Source organism: Panthera tigris, chromosome E2 (genome assembly GCF_018350195.1).
Source record: "Panthera tigris isolate Pti1 chromosome E2, P.tigris_Pti1_mat1.1, whole genome shotgun sequence".
Classification (NCBI taxonomy): domain Eukaryota; kingdom Metazoa; phylum Chordata; class Mammalia; order Carnivora; family Felidae; genus Panthera; species Panthera tigris.
This window is the reverse complement of record NC_056674.1, coordinates 7,542,817-7,561,547: the sequence shown is the minus strand read 5'-3', so window position 1 is coordinate 7,561,547 and position 18,731 is coordinate 7,542,817. Positions and strand designations below refer to the sequence as shown.

Sequence of the window (18,731 nt, the reverse complement as noted above, 5' to 3'; positions counted from 1 at the left end):
TATGGCCTGCTTGGGTCTGACTTAGGCCTTTGTGGGATAAGGAGCTCAGAAACCCTGGAAGGCAGGGGGTAGCAAGGTGCTTGAGAAGGGTCACAAGGCTGCTATCCAAAAGCCAGGACTCGGGTTTGTTGGCAGAGGGATCAGAGGCCTGATCTTATGGGTCCACTCTAAACTCACTTACCTCCCCAGTGAGTCTCCCTGACACATTGCATTGTGCAAGGACAGTGCTATCTTGGCCACATCTTGTAACAAGGACTCCCCAGGCCCCCTGCTGGACACCATGTTGTGTGCAGGCAGGGAGAGTGGGACACAGACTCCTGTGAGGTCATAGCCTAGAGGGGATCATGGGTGGAGGAGGGATGTGGGCAGGCTTAGGAGTGGGATGGGGTTAGGTAGGGTTTCCCTTGCCCCAGAGAAAATGCTTTGGATAGGGTAGGGGATGGAGTAGGAAAAGTTAGAATGGAGGTGGAGTTGTGGTTATGGTTTGTACTGGGAACAGGGTTGGATTGGGTTGGATAAGCTTTGGGCTGGATATTGTGAGGGTTGGTTTTATTATTATTATTATTATTATTTTTTAATTTTTTTAACATTTATTTATTTTTGAGACAGAGAGAGACAGAGCATGAATGGGGGAGGGGCAGAGAGAGAGGGAGACACAGAATCAGAAGCAGGCTCCGGGCTCTGAGCCATCAGCCCAGAGCCCAACGTGGGGCTCGAACTCACGGACCGCGAGATCGTGACCTGAGCTGAAGTCGGACGCTTAACCGACTGAGCCACCCAGGCGCCCGAGGGTTGGTTTTAGATGGCATTGTTAGCGTTTGGAATGGTTTTGGTTTGATTTGGATGGGAAAGATGTGGGGGTTGAATTGGGGATGGTGGGAGATGTACTGGGGATGTAGACGATCTGGAGGTTAAGATTGGGTTGTGCTGGATGTGAGGATGCTGTGGGTTTGGTTTGATTTTGAATGGAGAAGATGTGGGGGCTGTGTTTGGTTAGGCTAAATTGGGTGGGTTCGTTTGCCTCGGGTTGGACCTGTGTGGGGTTGGGGCTGGTTGGGTTGGGCTGTATTGGGATTGGGTTGAGGTTGTGTATGGGGATTAGGATGGGGATTGGGGCCTGTATCCAGAGGTTCCTCACTCAGTCTGAGGCATACTTCTCCCATAGGGTGACACTGATCTGTGTCGGGGGGAGGTCAGATCACTGACTAAGTATATTCTTTTACCCCAGCCTTTATGGTCTTTTTTTTTTTAATTTTTTTTAACGTTTATTTATTTTTGAGACAGAGAGAGACAGAGCATGAATGGGGGAGGGGCAGAGAGAGAGGGAGACACAGAATCGGAAGCAGGCTCCAGGCTCTGAGCCATCAGCCCAGAGCCCGATGCGGGGCTCGAACTCACGGACCTTGAGATCGTGACCTGAGCTGAAGTCAGAGGCTTAACCGACTGAGCCACCCAGGTGCCCCCCCAGCCTTTATGGTTTTAACTTGTGAGTGTCTGAGACCACTTCTCTCACTTCCTATCTTGGGAGCTTCTCATGTTCCTCAGCTCAGAGAGGGGGAAGATTTGATCAAGTGCTTGACATGGCAGGGGTTGGACCTACATGTGTCCCACGGGTGAGAGCCTGCTTCATGGCTCATAGATGGCTGTCTTCTTGCTGTGTTTTAACATAGCAAAGGGGTCACCTTTATGACATAATACTTCCCCAAAGCTCCATTTCCTCCAACTGTCACACTGGGGAGTAGAAGTTCTGTATATGAATTTGAGGGGACACAGATATTCTTTCTATAGCCCCGAGGAAACCTTGCAGGTCAACATTGGAGGTCATGAGGCTCTACCTTTTCCTTCCTTTCTGAGACTCCAAAATGTGATTTTCTTTTTTTTTAATGTTTATTTATTTTTGAGAGAGAGAGAGAGACAGAGTGTTAGTGGGGGAGGGGCAGAGAGAGAGGTGGACACAGAATCTGAAGTAGGCTCCACGCTCTGAGCTGTCAGCACAGAGCCCAAGGCAGGGCTTGAACTCACAAGCTGTGAGATCATGACCTGAGCTGAAGTTGGACACTCAACCAACCAAGCCACCCAAGCACCCCCCCAAATGGGATTTTCAATGTCACTTAATCCTGAGGTTCACTAGCTCGGTGTCCCCCAAGATCTAAAAATTTACTGGAACGGGGCCCCTGGATTTCCTAGAGGATACTCTTGACCTGGAAGTTCAGGTAATCTGGGTGTCCTGGGTCATCAGATGCCCAGGGAGAGGTTTGGGGAGTTGAGACGGGTTGTGATGTTGGGACCCCAGCATTTGCAGAACGTTGGATTTTGAGATGCTAGGAAACTCGCCCCAGGAGACCTTTGGGATTTCATATCTCAGTCTGGTAAGCCCTGGGATTGTGGAGCTCTGAGATCCCAAGAATTGATTTTTAGGGGAACAGTGTAATAGGGGAACTAGTTCCTGCATCTGGAAGTATAGGAATCAGGGAGTTCTGAAAGCCAAAGCTCATAGTTCAGGGATGTGGGAAGTTGGGGGAACAGGCATCTTGGCTCAGGGAGGTGCAGAGATCAGAGAGCTCCAGAGACATAGTGCAAGTATTTCAAGGTACAATGGGCTTTGGTGTGCAAAATCTCACTTGGGGTTTAGGCATCTGAGGCTTTGTAATGGGCATCAAGATCCTCCAAAGCTGTGGATTCTGTCTTTCTGGGCCTCCCCCTCACTGCGAGCAAGGCGACAGAGCCATAAGCCCTGGCCCCTTTGGTCTCAGACCCCGGAATACATCCAGCATGGTTAAGGATAAGCATGGTTAACCATAACCATGGATAACCATAAGCATGGTTGAGGACCTAAGAACAACAGGTGCTTACTGTCATCCCTTCCATAGGGCTGGGGGTGGGGGGCTGGGGCTGTCCACACCCAGAAGGAAGGGCAGACCTTGGCCAGCTTCTGGCTGGCGGCAGAGTAGGGGCGGGGCCCTGGGGGTGTAGGTATTTAAAGCCTCCCTGAGGTTGCTCCCCAGCTACTAGCTCACTGTCTGCCACCTCTTGGGCACCCCTGCCACCATGTGGTTCTTGGTCCTGTGCCTGACAATGTCCCTGGGGCTGACCGGTGAGTATAGTGGATCTGGGAGAGGGAAAGGGGCCCTGACTCTCATGAAACCCTCACCCACCCCTGCCCGCATAAGGCCTTCCCCTCTCACCAGGCAGTGCGGCCCATTTTTCCAGCCCTCAGTCCAGCCCTGACAGGGTACCAGGTGCCTCCTACCTCTCCTTTTCTCACCCCAAAACCCTCCTTAGCTGTCCACACTGCTCATTCCTCACAATCCTTACTGCCACACTGGCCTCCTGCTTCCTCAGACAGTTACCAGACAGGCACCGCCTGGGGCCATCTCTGTCTCTGTCTTTGGGGTTCCCCAATTCTTCCAAGGAGTGCCCCCTCCTCACCGGACCCTGGGATCCTAATCATCCCCTCCCCCCTCCTAGTTCTCTAGGGTTCAGTGCTGTGGCTCCTGACCCCCTGGGTGACCTTTGCCATCCAGCTGTTGGCTCTCTGCCCCATCCCTTAAATACTGAAACCTTCTCAGAACCTGAAAGTCCCATCCTAGGCATAGAAGTATCTAAGCCTGAGGCACCTTAAGACCCCCCCAAATTCTTCCCTTCTAATCAGCGACCCTCTCTTTTGGGGTCCTTAACACTGGTTCCTAGAACCCTTTCCTCCTCTCTGAGCCAACACCTCCACCAAGGCCACCTGTCCCCCAGGCCAAGACCTCCAAATCATGCCCAAACACCTGGCCTCCACATCACAAGTTGCTCTAGATGCTGCCTTGTCTCCTACCTGATCCATGGGATGGGTCTATCTCAGAAGAAAGTCTCCCTACCTGGGACCGGCCCCCAACACAATTAAGGGACTGATGGAGAGTTCCAGACCCTTCCCACACCCCTTGCCATGTCCCCAGCCCCCTAGTCTGCTCCTTTACAACCAAGGTCCCTTTGACCTCAGAGCACTGCTCTGTCTTTTAGTCCAGGACCTCCCAGCCCCAGTGTCCCCTCCCACCTGCCCTGACCTAGCACCCCTTCCACAGGTACTGTGCCCCAGATTCATCCCCAGGCCATGGGATACTGGGGCTGTGAGAAGAATTTCCAACCCTGGCAGACACTTGTGTACAATTTCACTGATAACAGGTGTGGGGGCGTCCTAGTGCACCCCCAGTGGGTGCTCACAGCTGCCCACTGCATAAACGAGTAAGTGGGGCAGAGGGTCTGGGGAGGGGGCAGGAATGAAAACCAAGCACTGTCCCAGGTTAACCTCAGGGGAGGCTGGGGGGCTCAGGGAAAGAAAGACATTAATGGTCTATGTCATGGAGAGTGGCAGGGACAACCCCAGGAAAGCCCTCCATTGGTACCTGTGTCTCTCTGTCTGTCCTTGTCACAGTGCTCCTATGTCTCCCCCTCCAGTCTCTCTGTGTCTCTCCGTAACTGGCTTTGTTGTGTATCTGTGTGACTAAGATTCTTCTCTGTCTCCCTGTCTTTGGTCTCTGGGCCACTGTGTCTCTCCCTGTCTCTGTCCATCTCTGGGTCCCTCTACTGCATCCCTGTCACTGTATGTCTCACCCTCCATCTCTGTGTCTCCTGGTCTCTGCCTCACTCCCTCTCCCCCTTCACTGCTGAGCACCCCCCCAGGATGGGACTGAGGGGGACCCCAGAGGAAAGGAAGGGATTGTCCTACCATGTCTCTGTGTGAGGGGGGTCTTCTCACGTGCCCAGCCCCTCCTTCCAAGATAGTGATCCACTCCAGGGGGACACAGGGAAAGGCTGGTTTCAGCTGGAGACTAATGGGAACCCTAGAGGAAGGATGGGGGGGGGGCGGAGAGGAAGGAAGCAGAGGAGGAAAACGAAGAGGAAAAGGAGGGGGAGATGTAGGAGGAGGGGGGAGGAGAAAGAGGAGGAAGAGGAAGGAGTGGGAGGAGGGGAGAGGGAGGGAGGGGAACTCCGCCGTCCTTGGGCTTGGGACCAGGTCACCCTCTGCTGGGGACCCCACCCCACAGCCCCAGCTACACCTGAGCAGGTCCCAGGCCCGTCCGCCGCCGTCCCTCCCGTCCTCCCTCCCTGTTCTCTCTCTTGCTGCCTCTCCTCCCCAACCCCCCCCCCCCCACCTTTTCTCTTCCTCTCCTGTCTCCTTTGTGCTCCTTCTGGCTCACTGTTCTCCCCTCTGCCTCATTCCTGCTTCTGTTTCAAGCTCTCTCTTTTTCACTGCTTCTCTTTGTCTCTGGATCTGCCCTTCATGCTGTTACAATCGTCTGTTTTCTCAAGGTCTCTGTTTCTCCATGACTCTAAATCCTTCCTGCACGGCCTCTCTCCGTGTTTACTCCTCGCTTCTCTCTCTCAGGGACCCTCCCCCATGCTCCCTGGCCCCATCTCCTCCCCCTCCTCTCTCCTCATTCCCTGGGACCCTCTCTCTCTCCCCCAGCTATTACCAGCTCTGGGTGGGTCGCCGCAACCTGTTTGAGAAGGAAGGCACAGCCCAATTATTGGACCGAGTTACAAGCTTCCCCCACCTTGGATTCAACCTGAGTCTCCTGGAGAACCACACCCGCCTTCCGGGAGAGCACTACAGCCGTGACCTCATGCTGCTCCGCCTGGCAGAGCCCGTCCAGAAAAGAGAAACTGTGAGGATCCTGAACCTGCCCGTCCAGGAACCCAAACTGCAGAACATCTGCTATAGTTTTGGCTGGGGCGGCATCCAACCTGGTAAGCATACTCCAGGGCCAGACTGTGCAGCCTGGAGCCCAGACACTTGGGTGTAAGGAAGAGAGGGCTGGGGACCCGGACTCCACGGTCTGAGGTAGGAGGGGCTGAGGAGCCACCAGGAGTCTGGCCACAGCCCTTTTTCCCCCGGGTCCTAGTCACATACATAGGTGATGTCCAGTGTGTGGACCTCAGACTCCTGCCCAGTGATGAATGTGCCAAGGCCCACTCCCAGAAGGTGACAGATCACATGTTATGTACCAGACCCTGGGAGGGCAACAGCGACAATTGTCTGGTGAGCCAGCCTGTACCCTTGGGGCCATGCATAGCTTGGCGGGGGGGGGGGGGTACTAGATTCAGAACTGGGGTGGGAGGGTTCACCTGGCATCTGTCCCACCGTGCGGCCCAGCTGTAGCCCCGCCCCCCAGGGCCTCTGCGCCTGCCCTACCCTATCCCACACCCCATCCGGCACTACCCGCACCTCCGTCCACACCACAGTCCACCCCCTTCTCCGTGCAGCACGTATCAGCTCAGCATCCATCACGTGCCCAACACCAACCTAGCCCCTGAGAAGCCCGCAGTGACCAGACAGAGAACAGCGCCCCTCCTGGAGCCCCACTGTGGCAGGGGGCACAGGCAGAAACAGTGAACCTGACCCAGAAGGGATAGTGCATGTCAGGAAGCGACCCAGTGGAGCTGGGGGAGACAGCAGGTGTGACGGGGGAGGAGAAGGCGTGCAGAAGGGGAGACAGGGAGGAAACACCTGCAGCAGGTGAGGGTGAGCCGTGCGGAACGTGGGGGAAGAGGAGGCCGGGGAGGCGGGCCTGGTGTGTGTGAGGGTGTCAGCGGGGCCAGTGTGGATGGAGCCCAGGGAGCAAGGGGAGGGGGGAAGGTGACGCCAGAGGGAAGAAAGGGGCCTCACCTGGCACCACGGGGAGGACGCGGCCGTTCCTCTGAGGGACCCAGGGGCCGTGGGCGATGTTGAGCAGAAGCAGGACAGGGCCTCACCTCACGGGTCCCTCAGGCATCTGTGCGGGGGTCAGACCACAGGGCTGAGGAGAGGCGGAGTGAGGACTGGGCTAGCCCGGGTGCAGGCAGGGAGGGAGAAGGGGTCCACTCCTGATACCTCTAAAGGGAGCCCTCAGGGTGTGCTGAGCGAGTGCGAGTGAGGAGAGGGGCAGACGGGACTCAGGATGATCTGAGCTCTGGCCCCAGTCTCTCAGCTGAGCAGCTCCAAGGAGACATCTACGCTCACGACGTCGCCCCCTCACAACACGCAGGTGGGAGCCCAGCCTCTCACCTCCTCAAGCCCCACTTGAGCCCAGCATTTTCCACCAAGAGCCCTGCTCTTCCTCTTCCACCCCCTGGGTCTGTGAGTCCCCCAGTCTCTGGGGCACACCCCTAACTTCCCCTCCCCCAGCCCATCCCTCCCCAAGCCTGGCCGCTTCTGCTACCTGTCTCACCCAGTGTCCCTCTGTGTCCATTACCGAGTTCAACCTATGTTTGCCCTTGTTCTGACTGGACCCTCACCCCAGCCTTCTTCACCCACCTCTGTCCCTCATTCTCCCCCTCTATTCCATCCCTGTCCTGCCCCAGTGGGTCATTCTCATCTCAGAACTGACCATGCTCCTCCCGTGGCTCCCCAGTGCCCTGTGGAGGGGTATCGTGTCAAAAAAAGCTGTTTCGGAGAAGTGACATCAGAGATGAGTCCTGAATGTAGAAGGTCCTGTAGATGGATTCCGCTCCTCTCCCACTGACCTGTCAGCTGGGACTATTCTCCTGGACCCTGCCCCTTGCACAGAAATTGGACCCTGAAGTCCCATCCCCATTGACCAGGACTTGAGCCACTGTCACCTTTGTTGGAATCCCGCTGGCCCTCTGGCAATGGACTCTGGAGAGAACTGTGTCCTCTCCTGGGGCTGGGGAGTCGCTGTCTCGAGCTCCGTGAGCCCAGGTGTTAGAGCTGGGGCTCCACAGGCAGAACCCCGCCGCCACCGCTGACCTTTGTCATTCTCTCTCCCTTGTGCTGCAGGGGACTCAGGGACCCCACTGATCTGTGATGGTATGCTTCAAGGAATCACGTCCTGGGGCCACATCCCATGTCGCTGCCCCACTATGCCTGCTGTCTACACCAAAGTGATGCCCTACGTGCAGTGGATAAAGAGACCATATTGGCCAACAGTTGAATGTTCCTGCCCTCCCCCTCCCCTTACTCAAATCAAATACACATGAAATTCTGGCATCCTCTGGCTTTTCCAGATGTGGAGGACCCACCCAGCCTGTGTCCCAAAGTGGAAGGGTGTGGGAAACAGAACACCACAATGACCAGAGGCACATATTCATCCAGGCTCCAAGATCTGAGAAAACTCGAGATCGAGATTGTAAGGTTAAAAAACGACCTGAGAGGACCTGAGTGAATTGCCCTTGGGAAATGTGGTCTGTTCTTTAGTACGCACATAAGGATGTTTTGCTCAAAGGAAGCCAGCTGTATATAGCACAGTGCGTTCACTCCCTTCTTTGTCTTTGCTTCTGTCGTAAAGATTCTTATCAGAACATATGTATCTGCTAGACTGCTCTCCTACGCAAGATATGTACGATAGCTGAATCAGATGTACATTGTGGACATGCTTTGCTAAGTTTCTGTTAATCATTGCTGATCTGTTTTTCCTGAAAATGTATATAAGAAGATGTACAATAAACCTTGGTGCCTCGGGCTGTTGGCTCGGGGTCCCCTGTGCCTCGCTACACCGTCATCTCTTTTTCTCAGTTCCTTCGCCACCCCAGGTCCACGGCCCTTTGAGGTCGACAGAAGGGGAAGACCAGTGGTTTTCCAATGGGGGCAATTCCCACCCACTACCACCTCCAGGGGACATTAGGCAATGTCTGGAGACATCAGGTTCGGCAGAGACACCCTTAAGGCAGGGGTGGCCGTGTTCTTTGTGGGACATGTGCTAGACCATCCCCATGAGGCCCCGAGCAGAGTAGGAAGTACAAAGCAGACGCATGGACACCAAGGATGGAGTTTAAAAACACAGCCATGAGTGAAAATGCGTGAACACACCATGAGTTATGGAGCATAATAGCTTTACATGAATTACAACGTGTGCTCACAAATACTCATTCTGCAGAGCACAGTCAAGTCACGATGTCCAGTAAAAACACTAGCAGGGGTGCCTCTCAGGAGTGGGGAGTGGGAATGGATTATGGGGACAAGAGGGAATGGTCAGTGGAGGGTGTGAGTCGGTGAAACGAATATAAACACAGTGGAGGGGCCGGTCATGGATGCTGAGTCAAAGGTCCATGAACCAAGGAATACAGTTTCCTCAGCCCCCCTGCCCATGAGGCCCCAAAGAGAGGGGATCAAGAGGGAACTGAGGTAGAAGGAGTGCCAGTGCACAGCACTCGAGGCAGACCCCCTCAGACACCACTGGGGAGTTCACGTGCTGCAAGACGCTTGGGCTGTCGCCTAGGGATAGGACCCAGGCTCAGAGACACGGACTGGGGACAGAGCTGTTAGGGAGAGACCCCCCCACGGGCACATGGGCGGCGACAGTGACTGAAAAGCTCACTCTGGGACGTAAGTGCCAGCCAGACATCAGGTGGCTGGTGCTGACCGAATCCTGCTCTGTGGTTGCTGAGTTCCGTCTGTGGTTGGTGAGCGTGAGGTCTGGCTGGCGGGCTCTTGGTGCGCACCAAGGCCGTGAGGACCCAGCCTGATGCTGTAGGCTGCTGTGGATGGGCACACCCCTCCCCCACACCCCCACCCAGCTCGTCAGGGCCCTGGCAGCCTCCCCCTCATCTGCGCTCCCACCCGAGATGGCCCATCTCAATTCCATCCACAAGCAATTCCGCAGCAACCCATCCCCAGTCTCAACCCCTCTCCCCCTCTGACATCTTTCCCCAGCTGAGGAAAAGTGTTCCCTCTTCTTCTCAGGGCCCACCCCAGAGATGAAGCCCCGCCCCCAGCCCAACGCGCACAGCCAAGAGGACCCAACCCACCGCGGGATGCAGTGGAGTCCTTCTCCCTGCAAGATGGCTCCCTTCCAGGGTGGTCTGCACTGTGTGCCATTAGAGATGGGGCTTTGGCCACCGTTGGCCTGGACTCCTGGAGGCGGGGTCAGACCACAGAGGAGAGGAGTCAGGGCTCAGGGTGGGGCCAGAGCTCAGGGGGCGGGGTCAAGACCAAGGAAGGTTCTGGAGGGTGAAGCCTGGACAAGGTCTCCCGTGAAGAACATTAGAGGTTGGCCTGAAATCATTATTACACTGTATGTTAACTAACCTGGATTTAAATTAAAAAAAAAAAAAGAAAGTTAGAGATTGGAACCCCTCTTCTGGACCCTTCTTACTCCACACTTCACCTCTCCCCAAGACACAACAGGTGCAAACCTACCTGGGTGCACACATCATCTCACATTTGCAGTTTCCCCCTGGCCAAGACGGGTCCTCTCCTGCCCATGCAAGAGTTGTGGGAAGTCTCCGGGTCCGTCGAGTCCTCGGGTGGGTCTGAAGCCATTAGCTCGGGTCTGTCCACCCTCCCTCTCACTCCGTTCTTCCACTGTCTCCTAGGAGATGTCTGGGCAGGGAAGGACGGCAGAAAGGGCATTTCCTCCTGACCCTCAGACTTCAGCCCTGAGACGCAGAGCCTAGAGACATTGAGACAGGAGTGGGAGACAGCAGGGAGACAGAAAGAAAGTGTCAGCGACAGTTCTGAACAGTGGCAGCAGAGGGAAGATGGCATGACAGTGACAAAAAAAAATCAGAGAAAGAGAAACACAGCGTGAGATTCAGAAACATGGAGATGCGGGGGTGGGGGGCATAGAGAGAGAGAGAGAGAGAGAGAGAGAGAGAAGGCAAGAGTGTTAGAGCTGGACCGAATCAGGTGATGGAGATACAGAGCTGGACAGGAGAGCTGATGAATGCTGTATCTGGAGGATACAGAGATAGAGGGACAGAGGAAGAAAGAGGTTACTGAGCCAGAAATACAGACTCAGAGACTCACAGATGGAGAGACAGAGACATCAGAGTTATTTTTAATTAAAAAATTTTATTTTAGAGATAGAGTTCAAATGGGAGAAAGGGCAGGAGAAGAGAGAGAGAGAGAAAGAGAGAGAGAGAATCTTAAGCAAGCTCCATACTCTGCACGGAGCCCTGAGGGCTCAGTCTCACCACCGGGAGCTCATGACCTGAGCCAAAATCAAGAATTGGAGGCTCAATTGACTGAGCCACCCAGGCACTTAAAAGATTTTATTTTTAAATAATCTACACACCCAACATGGGACTCAAACTCACAACTCCAAGATCAAGACACATGCTCTACTGACTGAGCCAGCCAGGTGCCCTTAATCTAATTATTTAAAGCTACAAATCTTCTGCTCTGCACAAGTTTTCAGGTCATATTTTTTATTGTTTAAAGTTTGTTTATTTATTTTGAGAGAGAGAGTGTGTGTATGTTTTCATGAGAGAGAGCTGGAGAGGGGCAGAGAGAGAGGGAACGAGAGAATCCCAAGCAGGTTCCTTGCTGTCAGTGCAGAGCCTGATGTGGGACTTGATCTCATGGAGAGATTATGACTTCCTGAGCTGAGATCAAGAGTTGGACTGAGACATCCAGATACCCCTCATATGTCATATTTTATTTATCATCCAGTTTTAATATCATCCATATTTTCCACTATGACTTTTTCATCCATTTTTGTCCACTATGATTTCATTTTTATCATGAATTACTCAGATGAGTGGTTGAGTTTTAACTTCTGTGTGTATTGGTATTATGTTGATGTGTATATTGAATTGAAATTCTCTTTCATCGTGGTTGGAGAATGTGATCTGTGTGATACCAAATCCTTTGCATGATAGTGATGTTGAAATCTCACACATCCATTTCTCCCTAATTTCATCCATTTCTACTAATTTTTATAGTAAGTGTTATGAAGCTATTTTATTAGAAATATTCAAATTTTGAATTGTTGCATTTGTTATACAAATTTTTATGAAGAATTATTACTCTGTAGTGACCTGCTCTGTTTAGTGATGGTTTTAGTATTCATGCCTAATATGACTGATATCAGTAAAGCTATACTATCATTCTTAGGGGTAATATTTCTTGGAAAATCTTTCCTGATCTTTTGCTTTCAATTTTTCTATGAGCTTTTGGTGCATCTCTAATAAACAGCACAGAAAAGCTTTTAAAATTTGTTTTTTTTAAATTTTTATTTATTTTTGAGAGAGAGAGAGGGAGAGTGCAAGCAGGGGAGGAACAGAGAGAAAGGGAGACACAGAATCTGAAGCAGGCTCCAGGCTCCCAGCCATTGGCACGGAGCCTGATGCAGGGCTCAAGTCCACAGACCACGAGACCATGACCTGAGCCGAAGTCGGACACTCAACCGACTGAGCCCCCCAGGTGCCCCAAGCTGTGGGTTATTTAGAACCGTATTTCAAAAATCAAAACATGTGGGGATTTTCTGTATAATCGTTTTGTCCTGATTTCTGCTGTAATTACCTTGCGGGGTCAGACAACATACTCTGTATATTATAACTTTGAAACTTGAGAGTTGAGACTTGCTTCATAGCTCAGTATCTGGTCACTTTTTGTAAATGCTGTGTCAAGTTTTTTATGAAGGTATAATTTTTTTATTGACGTATATAGAGTGTAATATCCAGGTTTCAAGTGTATACAGTTCAATGAGTTTTGACAAATGCATGAACCCTGTAGCCCTCACTCCTGTCAAGTTCTAGAAAATTTCCATCACCTCAGAAAGTTCTCTCACATCATTTCCCACTGTTTCCACATCTACCTCTCCTTCTCATACCATGGTTAGTTTCATCTGTGCGAGAATTTCATGTATAAAAGGAATCGTATGTGTGTGGTATTTTGTATCTGGCTTCTTTCACTCAGCATAACGATTGTGACCGGCACCTACGTTGTTGGGTATATCAATGGTTAATTTCTCTTTTATTAGTGAGTAGCATTCTATTGAATGAAGATGTCATAGCTTGTCTATTCACTATTTCATGGACATTTGGGCTGTTTCCACTTTGGCTATTATGAGGAAAGCTTCTATGAGCATTCTTGGCAAGTCTTTTTTTTTTTTTTTTTTTTTTTCATTGCTCTTACATAAATACCTAGGGGTGGACCTGCTGGTCATGAGGTGGACATAAGCTCATCTTTCTCAGAAATTGTCAAACTGTTTTCCAAAGCAGTTTACCATTTACACCCTGTCATCAACGTGTGAGAGTTACAGCCACTCTACACGTTAACCAACACTCGGTACTGCGATTCTTTTTAATTTTAGCCATTCTGGTAGATATGTGTGTTTTGGACGGATTGTGTATTCTTCACATACTGGGTGCAATGTTCTATATGTAACAATTAAATAAAGTTTTTTAAAAATGTTTATTTTTGAGAGGGGGGAGAGGGGCAGAGAGAAAGGGAGACACAGGATCCGAAGCAGGCTCCAGGCTCTGAGCTGTCAGCACAGAGCCCTAGTCAGGGCTTGAACTCACGAACCATGAGATCATGACTTGAGCTGAAGTCTGATGCTTAACTAACTGAGCCACTCAGGTGCCCCTAAATAAAGTTTGTTAATCCTATTGTTCAGATCACCTGTGTCCTTATTCATTTTTATCTTGTTTGTTGTATTTCCTTCCTTCCTTCCTTCCTTCCTTCCTTCCTTCCTTCCTTCCTTCCTTCTTCCCTCCCTCCCCCCCTCTCTCTTTCTTTCTTTCCTTCTTTCTTTCTAAGGCTCCATGTCCAATGTAGGGCTTGAACTCACAACCCCGAGATCAAGAGTCACATCCTCTACCAACTGAGCCAGCCAGCCCCCATTCTATTATTTTCTAAGAGCCATCTTTATTTTTTTATTTTTACTTTTTTTAGAGAGAGAGCAAGAGAGAGAGCGAGCATATGAGCAGGGGAGAGGGGCAGAGGGGGAGGGAGGGAGGGAGGGAGAGAGAGAGAGAGAGAGAGAGAGAGAGAGAGAGAGAGAATCTTAAGCAGGCTTCACACTTAGTGTGGACCCCAGCATGGGGCTTGATGCAAGCCTTGGGATCCTGACCCAAGCTGCAACCAAGAGTCGGATGCTCAACTGATTGAGCCACTCAGGCACCCCTGAGAAACATCTTTAAGTCCTTTTTGATGAGTGGGGATGGTTTTTTTTTTCACTATTAGTTATTTTACTCCTTACTCTGTATATTTTGAGGAATATCTCCAGATGAATAGATTCCCAAATAATATACTTATGAATATATTCTTGAATAGAAATTCTTGGTAGTATGTTCTTATTAATATAATTTATCAGGAAAGAGTATGATAACAATTCCTTGGGCCCTCAGTCTCCCCCCTCCCATCTCTGCCCTCAGTCTCCATATCTCTCCATGATTCTTCTCACCATCCCCTAGTTACAGCAGCAGGGTTCTGAGGCAGATACAAATGAAAACTTCTTAAAATGCACTTAGGAAGATAAAACCAAAATAAGTCAACCATAGGTAAATAAACCAAGCAAGGAAAAAACCTCATTAATTTGCCATTTGCTGACTTGACTTTTTTGAAATTGGGTAACATCCACAGAATCAGATTCTCTTAACCTCTCAAACATTATCTCCTTCTTTGGGAATCCAATGGCCCTCCTGGGGGAAACTGAGGCCCAAGGAGGAAAAGCTATTTGCTAGAATCCTTTGAATTGGAATGGAAGTGAGGAGGACAGTCCAAACAGAGCCTGTGTTTCTCTTAGACTTTATTTTTGGGCTTAAGAGAAGGGACAAAAGTGAAACAACAACTTTCTCTGCCGCTGGTAAGGCTGGGTCAACATTGTGCCACTAGGGGGCACTGAGTACAGGAAAAGATTCTTGGTGGGATTGGATTCCTGGGGCTAAGGGAGAAGGGGGTTGGGAACCTAGACTCCTGGGCCTGAGGCAGGAAGGTACTGGGAATCCAAATTCCTGAATCCCTTCTGCAGCCTATATTTAGGGGTTGAGTTTCTTGGGTCCAAGTTCTAGAAGTTAATTGTCCTGAATGGTTTTCTGTATCCAGTCAGTGAACTTGCAGAGGTTGGTGTAGACGCTTGGCACATAGGGTTGGCCACACTGGACTTGTCCAAAAGACACGAGGCCCTGAAGGGACCCGTTGCAGACCAGGGGGCCCCCAGAGTCACCCTGTTGTTGGAGAGAGAGGGAGAATCCAAAACACGGAGAGGTGGAGACAGATTGAAGTCAGAAGGGAACCAGTGACACCAAGAGACTAAGATAGGGAAATAAAAGATAACCGCACACACCTCAGAGGTCCCTTCCAGAGCCCTGACCGTAGGGAATTCTGCTCCCCTAGGTCCCAACAGCCGCTGGATTCTCCTGGGTTTGTTGTTATTCTGTTTTTTGTTTTGTTTTGTTTTGTTTTTTTAAATCTTCCCCTATGGCTTGTTTTCCTGTCCCTGACTCCCAGAGTCTCTATGCCTCTCTGCATCTCTTTGCATATTCTGTTTTTTTTTTAATCCCCTATTTCTCTTTGCATTTCATCTCTATGAGTCTATCTCTCTGTTTCTCTCTGAGGTACTTCTGTGTGTGTGTGTGGGTGTGTGTGTGTGTGTGTGTGTGTGTTTGCCTCCACTATCTCTGTCTCTATTTCTCATTCTCTCTTTGCTTCTCTTTACTCTCATGTTTATTTCTGTCTCTCCATTCATCTCCCCGTGTCTGTTTCTCCCCTGTACCCCTGTGTGTCTCTGCCCCCCACCCGTCCCCTCCCCTCCTTCCCCTGTCCCCCATCTCTCACCCTGCAGGAGTCCTTCCGGTCCTGTCCTCCCCCGGCACAGAACATGCTGGGGTGAAACACGGAGGCATAGAACGCGCTGCAGATCTCCTCGGGCACCACCGAGATGTTCACGCACTGGAGCACTTGGGGCTGCCTGCCTGCGACGAAGAGCCCGGGGTCAGCCCCTCTGGCCGGGAGGAGAACCCCTCAGAGAGGGCGGACACACGCACACTCGTGAGCTCACCATTCATCAGCTGACCCCAGCCAGAAACGAGGCAAGAATCCCCAGCGGTCGGGCACTGGGAGGCGATGCTGATGTTCTGGATGGCATCCGACCCGGGCACCGACTCTTCCAACTTGATGAGCATGAGGTCGTTGGCGATAAAAGGTTTGTTGTATTCTGGGTGCTGTATGGAGAAGTTGGCCTCCATCATCACGCTGCCTGGCTCTTGGCTGGCCTCAAGACTGTGCAGTCCCAGACCGATGGTGTAGGACCTGAGGGCCATGGGGGACGGATTAGTTTTGTGGCAACACCGTTATCTCCACAACCCCATCTCCCCCCCCCCCATTATCCCAACCCCATCCTCCTCGCTAAGCGCGGCGCCTGGAGCTACCCATCTGTGATCTCAAATCCTCGCCCACACACCCAATTTATCCAGCGACGAGAATTTGTCTTAACTCACTAGTGACTCAGCAGCTGAGCTGGGATTTCGCTCTTGGGCTGCCTGAGTCTTTCCAAAGCCAACAGCCCCCACTTCCCTTGCAGAGTCTTGCTTTACAGAGATTTCCGCTGTCTGCACCGAGGCTGAGCTAAAGTTACTTCCAAGGCACCCCTCCTCCCCACCCCCGCCACTCCATCCACCCTGCTCCGGGCCCTTGCCTCCGCCCCCACCCAGGCTGGCACTCACTTCTGGAAACAGTGTGCGGCTGACAGCACCCATTGCGGATGCACCAGGACGCCCCCGCAGAAAAATTCGTCTTCCGTGAACAGCGCCGCCTGCCAGGGCTGCGAGTGCGGGATGCAGTCCTCGCCGTTAATGATGTGGTTGCCGCCACCCGAGGCCTGGGATCCTGAGGGCGGATCAGGGATGGGGGCGGGCTCCGGGTGGAAACCGGGCTCCAGGGCACGTGGCCACGGGCTAGGGGCGTGGTCATGGCTTCAAGGGTCTCGTCAGGACCGGGGATGGTCTCAGGGTGGAAACAGGGCTCCTAAGCGCAGGGATCGATGCGGGGGCGTGGGCCCGGCTGGCGGGCAGGCTCAAAAGGCAGGACTAGAGCTCTTGGGGGCGGGGATCACAGTGCAGGGGGCGGGGCCAGTGCCGCGGGGCGGGGATGAGGGGCGGGGCCAGGACTTCATGGGTGGAGTCAGGGATCCCAGGGGCAGTGTGAGGAGGGCGGAGGCCGGCTCAGGAGGTGGGACTAGACCTCCCGGGGGCGGGGTCCTGGTGCAGGGATTTTCTGGGCCAGATCAGGCTTCGTGGGGTGGGATACGACTCCGGAAGCGGAGATCAGAGTAAAGGAGAAGGGTCTGTCTTCCAGGGGAGTTTGAGCTTTGAGCCAGTCACACCCATCTCCAAGACCCACCTGCCATCCCCTCTGTCTCTCCCTCCCCCCGCCCCCCGCTCCCCCACAAGTGCCACACCAGCCTCGTGCAGTACCCGGGGCCACAGTCCCCTAGCGTAAGCAGAACCCCTCATATAGGGTGCAGAGACGAGGATGACACAGTCAGACGCTCAAGGAAGCAGTGTCGCTCTTGGTGGCCCTCAGAGTCACTCCCTCCCCGGCCCAGCCTCCTCCACAGTCGCACCAGCGACAAGCCGGCTCACACAGAAACCCCGGGGCGACGTGGGCCCCTGGGAGTCCGTGGATCAGAGACCCGGGAAGTAGGCACAGGTTTCCGGCAATGGGCGACTCCCCCAGAAGCACGACCTCCCTGTCAGCGGCACCCTGGGCTTCCCGTGTCCTCACAGCGTCATCCACCGTTGTCATTCCGCAGCATATTCCGAGGCCCAGACCGTCTGACCTTCACCCAGTAACACAGTGACTCTCACGGGTTTGACCACACAGCCCATCACACCGTGTCACACACAGAGAGAAGCGTGCAAAACACACACACACACACACACACACACACACAGTACACCAATGGCACACACAGAAACTCCCTATGATACAAGGAATCCCATGTGTGTAACCAGAGAGCAATGGTCCCGGTTCTGTCACACAGGCAGCTTTAGTCATACCCAGGAGGACACTGAGTCATGCCTGCACGGTGACAAACACTGTGCCCTCAGGCACAGACAGCCACACTCACAACACACACTCAGATACCTGTGACACCAAGGATGAGGTACCCCAGGAACCAGCCCCAGGGGTTTCCTGCTGTGGTCATCACGTCAGCACCTGGGCAACAGGGTCAGTCTCTGGTGAGTCTGGGGGACTCACAGCCCAAACCTCTCCATCTTTCTCTGTCTCCCTCTCTTACTGTCCCCTTAAGGATATTATTGGTCAGACAAGGACCTATGTATGCCACCCCTGCCCTCCAACACCCGCATCATGGTTTGGAGATCCTAGCCCGGAGCCCCAGAACCTAGAGAGATTTAGAGAGGGAGAGAGAAAGAGGGAAAGAAAGGTGGAAAGAGAGAGAATTAGGTGGAGAGGAAGCGACGGAGGAAGTGTCCCTCTGTCTCTAAACTGGAAGAGTAGGAGCATGGAGACGTGGCCCCTCGGGGCGGACTTGGGACAGAGGCAGAGCACTTGGAGAGATAATCACAGACAGACTGAGAGCCAGAGTCACGGACAGAGATATTCAGAGAAACAGAGCAGAGCCAGAGAGAGTGATGAAGAGACATTCCTAACTAGAGAGAGCGAGAGACCTTTTTGGAGAGACCTAGAGACCCAGGGTCTGGGGGCTGAGGTTCACAGTGACGCGGAGCTGTAGGGAGCCTGCGCCCTTAGGGGCGGTGGGCGGGACGGGCAGCGCAGGGACGCTCACCTCGCTGCCTCTGGGCTCCGGGATCGTGCGCTGGGCTGTGCTCCCGCCTGCTGCCTCCTGAAGGGGCCCCCATGGGACTTATAAGCATCCCCGGCTGGGCTGGCCTGCCCCCTGGGGACACATTCCTGGGGTCAGGTGCTGCAAGTTTCCATCTCAGAGCTCTCGGGGCTGCCCTGGTGTCAGGCTAAGGTCAGGGGGCTCCAGGGGCTGGGAGCAGCCACCCAGAGGGGACTCAGAGCCTCACTTCTTTCTTGGTTCTGTCTCTCATTC

The 18,731-nt window shown here is 52.7% G+C and overlaps 2 protein-coding genes across 6 annotated transcripts; one reads left to right on the top strand and one right to left on the bottom strand.

The window, feature by feature from the left end:
- The first annotated feature begins 2,166 nt into the window (after nt 1-2,166).
- LOC102963589 (kallikrein-1-like) lies at nt 2,167-8,467 on the top strand. 4 transcript variants are annotated; one of them, XM_042970431.1, is made up of 5 exons: nt 2,989-3,094; nt 4,068-4,227; nt 5,453-5,733; nt 5,889-6,025; nt 7,763-7,865. In XM_042970431.1, exons 1-5 carry the CDS (start codon nt 3,049-3,051, stop codon nt 7,781-7,783), a joined length of 645 nt encoding a protein of 214 aa, XP_042826365.1. In that variant the 5' UTR covers nt 2,989-3,048; the 3' UTR covers nt 7,784-7,865. The 4 variants fall into 4 exon arrangements, with proteins under 4 accessions (XP_042826367.1, XP_042826365.1, XP_042826364.1 ...); XM_042970430.1 differs by lacking the exon at nt 7,763-7,865 and adding an exon at nt 6,250-6,370; XM_042970433.1 differs by lacking the exons at nt 2,989-3,094; nt 5,889-6,025 and adding an exon at nt 2,167-2,213 and having other exon boundaries at nt 7,763-8,467.
- A 6,008-nt stretch (nt 8,468-14,475) lies between these two features.
- KLK4 (kallikrein related peptidase 4) lies at nt 14,476-18,499 on the bottom strand. Of its 2 annotated transcripts, XM_042970443.1 has the most exons (6): nt 18,462-18,499; nt 17,798-17,869; nt 16,375-16,537; nt 15,711-15,961; nt 15,488-15,624; nt 14,476-14,877 (listed from the first exon to the last, which is right to left on the bottom strand). In XM_042970443.1, the coding sequence occupies exons 2-6, from the start codon at nt 17,856-17,858 to the stop codon at nt 14,725-14,727; spliced, it is 765 nt and encodes a 254-aa protein (XP_042826377.1). In that variant the 5' UTR covers nt 17,859-17,869; nt 18,462-18,499; the 3' UTR covers nt 14,476-14,724. The 2 variants fall into 2 exon arrangements, with proteins under 2 accessions (XP_042826377.1, XP_015395008.2); XM_015539522.2 differs by lacking the exons at nt 16,375-16,537; nt 17,798-17,869; nt 18,462-18,499 and adding an exon at nt 16,150-16,180.
- Between the last annotated feature and the right edge of the window lie 232 nt (nt 18,500-18,731).